Source organism: Silurus aristotelis (assembly GCF_946808225.1).
Source record: "Silurus aristotelis genome assembly, chromosome: 10".
Taxonomy (NCBI): Eukaryota; Metazoa; Chordata; class Actinopteri; order Siluriformes; family Siluridae; genus Silurus; species Silurus aristotelis.
Genome location: NC_139583.1, coordinates 2,332,436 through 2,337,435, shown reverse-complemented (window position 1 = coordinate 2,337,435; position 5,000 = coordinate 2,332,436). Strand labels below are relative to the sequence as shown.

Genomic DNA, 5,000 nt, shown 5'->3' with positions numbered 1-5,000 from the left:
TACATATGCACACATGCAGATATTGAGTCATTATATTACTTATTATTATTATTATTATTATTATTATTATTATTATAATATATTAATATATATTCATATATTACATTACATTACATATTTTACATTACAGTGACCTCTAGGGGGCTGCCGCCGTACTGCATGGGGTTTGCTAAATAATGTGGAATTACAAATAGTTTTTTATTTAAAAGATTAACATTTAATAAATTCAATTTAAATAAATATACAATTATTACATTAAAGTTCTATTAAAACTAAAGCTGAAGTTCATGTAAATGTATAATCATCCACCTGACGGTAAATGAAAAATTTATACAATTGCAAATCTATTTAAAATAAAAACAACTGTGAACAACTTAATAAATTGTGATTTTAATCGCAAAATACATGTTTGTTATGATGCATAAATCTTCTGGAATGATTTGTAAATAAATTAAAGTATACAGACAATGATGCGTGTACAACAACAACATATTTAGAATTGTTTTAACATGATATAACCAGATGAATCCGATCTTTATGCATCATCTCCGGGGTTACAGTGGCGCTCAGAGTCTGCTCGTGAAGGACCTGCAGCCGAACACACGCTACGAGTTTGCCGTGAGGCTACACGTGGACCAGCTGTCCAGTCCCTGGAGTCCTGTGGTGTATCAGAGCACGCTGCCGGACGGTGAGGGAGTAACGCTAATCATATCAATTAAGCATCAACGAATAATCGATTGTTATTGCCATGACACTGATTGGTTCGTTTGTGTCTTTCTACCTGCGCTTCCCCGCCTTTTCATCAGTCCCAGTACTGCCCCCTGCTGGAGTCAAGGTCACTCTGATCGAAGGAGGCACGGCGCTGGTGTCGTGGAAAGCGCCGAACGAACCGAACATCGCTGTGATGCGATACACCATCCTGTACGCATCACGCAGGGCCTGGCTCGCGGGCGAGTGGCAGATCCTACAGAGAGATGGTGTGTGTGTGTGTGTGTGTGTGTGTGTGTGTGTGTGTTAACAGGAAGTGAAAAATAGACGTGTATTATTAATTATCTGGGTATTTATTTCCCCAGGAAGCGTCACTATGGCTTTGCTGGAGAACCTGCAGCCAGGTAACGTGTACCTGGTAAAAGTGTCGGCATCCAATCAGATGGGAGACGGACCATTCTCACCCGCCGTAGAGCTCAGCATCAGTGCTCACGGCCACCCCGACCACGCCCATCGCTCTCATAGCTCCGCCCACACTACAGGTGAGAACACATACCTAAAAACTCATAAATTCCTTTCCTCTTTTCTATTGCTTACTTTACCATTCCCTTTGTGTGTGTGTGTGTGTGTGTGTGTGTGTGTGTGTGTGTGTGTGTGTGTGTGTGTGTGTGTGTGTGTGTGTGTTTTTTCCTGCAGTGTTCTCGGATTTGGACCACCACTCAATGGCAGGTATTATTGTTGGCGTGTTTATCGCTCTCACCTGCATCATCATCTGTGCCTTCATCCTGGTGTGTCGAGAAAAAGCCAAGTGAGTTCACATCTGGATTTTAAAATCATCTGAACACACAGTGATTTTGTTTATGATGATGATGATGAGGAGAAGGATGATGATTTTGATGATGAGGGTGATGATGATGAGGATGATGATGAGGATGATGATGAGGATGATGATGATAAATATGACCACACTGAAGTGGTGGTTAATTCAATGAATCGGTGTTTTAACTGTTACCATGGTTACATCACACCCCAGGAAATCCTGCACCAGCAAAATCATCAGGCCCGGACCAGGCGAAGCTCCGCCCACTGCAGCTCAGACAGCCAATGAAAGTCAAGCAGAGAGCGCACATGTCCTGGTGCCCATGACCAGAGAACATTTTATTGATGCAAAAGTAAGTTATAATGATAATAATAATAATAATAATAATAGTAGTAATAATAATAATAATAATAATAATAATAATAATAATAATAATATCACAGCTGTGACTAGACAAGAGCTTTTTTTCTTGTTCTCAGGGCGGCACGGATTTGATCATAAACAGTTTCGGCCCCGTCAGACCCTCAGCCGAGAGGAAGAAAACACAGACGTGGAGTTTGTTTCGAAAGGTTGAAAAGGTGCAGATAAAATTCATACCCATCGAATCCTTTCACTTCCTCTGTTATTTAACATCAGCAGAATATAATATTACTGTAATATGATTTTAAATTATTCTCCTTTTTTTCCTTCTCTATTTACTTCCTTTCTCTTATTCCCTTTTGTTACTTTTGATGTTCTTTTTTTTTTGTATGCAACCATATGCAAATTCAGTACAGGTACAGCCAAACATTCGTTTTCCTTTTCTTACCGTTTTGTCTTTTTTATGGTTTTGTTTCTTTGATTCCTTTCCTTAAAATGTTTTCTTTACCAAATTTGTTTTTAAAACTCTTGTTGGTGTGTCAGAATGAAAATAGTAAATAGTCCATCCTCTCTCTCTCTCTCTCTCTCTCTCTCTCTCTCTCTCTCTCTCTCTCTCTCTCTCTCTCTCTCTCTCTCTTGTGTTCTTTTTCATCAGCAGGAGAAGAAGTCCCCCGTCTCCTCCACATACCAGAATGGCTCGACTCTGCTCCGATACTCCATCGAGTCTCCAGAAAGTTCCTCGCTGCAGCCACCCTTGTCCCTGCGCACCCTGCTGGGGCCACCGGGGGGCGACAGTGAGGCCTCGCACTCCAGCGAGGGCAGCCACGAGACCGGCGACTCGGGACGTTACTCGCACGACGAACACGACCTCGCCAACCTGTCGACAGGAAGCCCGGGGGAAAGTCCTGATCATGTGACCAACCAGGAGTGCGCTCTACAGCTCACTATCAAGCTGGAGGAAGTGACATCAGCGTCTACATCTGTGTCGACCACTCATTACTGACGCACCTCAGGTTTTTTTTTGTTTGTTTGTTTGTTTGGAAAAAGAGAGAAACTCACCCACCATGAATGTTTAAAAGATGTTTTTTGTCCAAATAATGTGAAGCGTGATATCAGACATTATATAACGAACGTATCACTGGAGAAGGATCACATCATCATTATTACCAGCCGAAAAGAAAAGAAATCCTACTCTGGTTTAAACAGGTGGCCACCCCACCACCGGTTCTGTTCCTTTTATATATATTTAATAGCAACTTATACAAAAATGTGCTTGACAAGGGTCTTCCTTGTCGTCACGGCAACAGATACTTCCTTATAGCAATAATGTTGCTCCTGTTTGTTTTTGTTTGTCTCATTGTCAGTCTGTCTCTCTGACTGCCAGCCTGTATGTCTGACTGCCTGTCTGACTGCCAGTCTGTCTGTCTGACTGCCAGTCTGTCTGTCTGGCTGCTAGTCTATCTGTCTGTCTACCAGTTTGTTTGTTTGTCTGTCTGTCTGACTGCCAGTCTGTCTGTCTGTCTGTCTGTCTGTCTGTCTGTCTGGGACTGTAAGGACTTCTTCCTGCTACCTCAAATCTTTTGAATGCAGAGGTGTTTTTAATTCTTTACTGCAAACTTTTCCTCATCCTGCAGTTATCAGGTCTGTTTTTCTTAACTGATTGTGCGTGCGTGTGTGTGTGTGTGTGTGTGTGTGTGTGTGTGTGTGTGTGTGTGTGTGTTTGTGTTTTGTCCTCCAGGTCCTTAAAGTTCCTGTCTAAAACTACCTCATTTTTAAGTGTTATTATTAATTAAGTGTTAAGTTTTATATTGTTTTGTTATATTGTTTCGTATTATCCTCGTCTCAGGGACTTTTATAGTACGTTCGTAGACCGTGTCGCGAGGTGAAGAGAATGCGTCCGGTTTGATTGACAGGGTATCTTCGCTGAGCTCGCGCTCTGCCTTTTTTTCTTACCGCTGACCCCCCATGAATGTGTGTACAGTAATTTTTTTCAGTATTTTTTATTTGTATGTGGAAAAAATTTTTTTAGGAGGGATTATGCTCTACATTTGCGCTAGGTTTTGTCTCATTGTTTTGTTTTTTGTGGTTTAAATTATCCGTACTGACTGTATATATAGTGTAGAGCATTTACTCGAACATGCTTTCCCAGCGTTCCCAGCTTCATGGGTGTCGGGTGAATTATTCCTTTAAAGAAAACAAATAATGGCCTTATGATTGAGTCAGAGATTATTTCTATAGAACAGAAGAGAGTAAAATGAAGAACGACTGAATGAATGAAAAACCTTTTTTACCTCAGAAACCCCCCCTCCCCCCGGCGTGTATTCTTATATATATGTACTACTGAGTGCTGATTTCTAGTTGTAATAGAGTTGATGCTATTGTAGGTGTAGAAATATGTCAGTTTAGCACTTGTCTTTTTCAAATCGCTTTAGTCGTTTCCGTAGATCTCGTGCAACGGTGACGGACGCCATCATCTTAAGAGCTGTTTGCTGCTCCGGATACAGATTTTTAATTTTTTTCGTCTTTTCCGCTGCTCACTGGGACGATGTGACGATGACAATTGAAATTCTACAATCAGAGAAAGCCGACGGATCCGATCCGCAAGATCCAGAGAGACACAATCAGATTTTTTAATCAGATTCCGACAGCAAACAGCCGAAAAGCCAAAGAATGCGGTCACCGTTGCACGGATAAGCCTTTACTCTGCCCCCTTTGTTACTGTTTTTTTTTTTTGTTGTTTTTTTGCATGATATTTTATAGATAAGAGGCGATAAACGGGCGTCTGAACACGTCACTGCTGAGCTTTCGTCAATCCATACAGAAACAAACCAAAGATATTATTCATCGATTGACAAATAAATAAATAAATAAATAAATAAATTTGTAACTTTTCTCACCGGAGGAGAAGATTCTATTTTATTCTATTCTATTTTATTCTATTCTATTTTAAACAGAGACACTTCCTATGTCTCTGTTTAAAAAAATACAAATAAAAAATCAGATAAAAAAAAAAAAATTCAAATATTTAAAAATGATTTCTCAGAATTGTTTTATTTTTTCTTGAAATATTGTTCTTTATTTGTATTTTTTAAACAGTGACCCAAAAATGCCT

The 5,000-nt window shown here is 40.1% G+C and overlaps 1 protein-coding gene across 2 annotated transcripts in view; it reads left to right on the top strand.

Annotated features, from left to right (window-relative positions):
- prtga (protogenin homolog a (Gallus gallus)) overlaps positions 1-3,426 on the top strand; it is a 32,060-nt gene extending 28,634 nt beyond the window's left edge. The window contains exons 13-19 of one of the 2 annotated variants that reach the window (XM_083552213.1): positions 561-688; positions 807-977; positions 1,074-1,250; positions 1,405-1,516; positions 1,742-1,880; positions 2,008-2,106; positions 2,547-3,426. In XM_083552213.1, coding sequence (XP_083408339.1) covers positions 561-688; positions 807-977; positions 1,074-1,250; positions 1,405-1,516; positions 1,742-1,880; positions 2,008-2,106; positions 2,547-2,891 — 1,171 coding nt within the window. In that variant the 3' untranslated portion in view covers positions 2,892-3,426. Of the gene's footprint in view, positions 1-560; positions 689-806; positions 978-1,073; positions 1,251-1,404; positions 1,517-1,741; positions 1,881-2,007; positions 2,107-2,543 lie in introns of both variants that reach the window. The other variant, XM_083552212.1, reaches the window with a different exon arrangement.
- Positions 3,427-5,000: the final 1,574 nt, after the last annotated feature.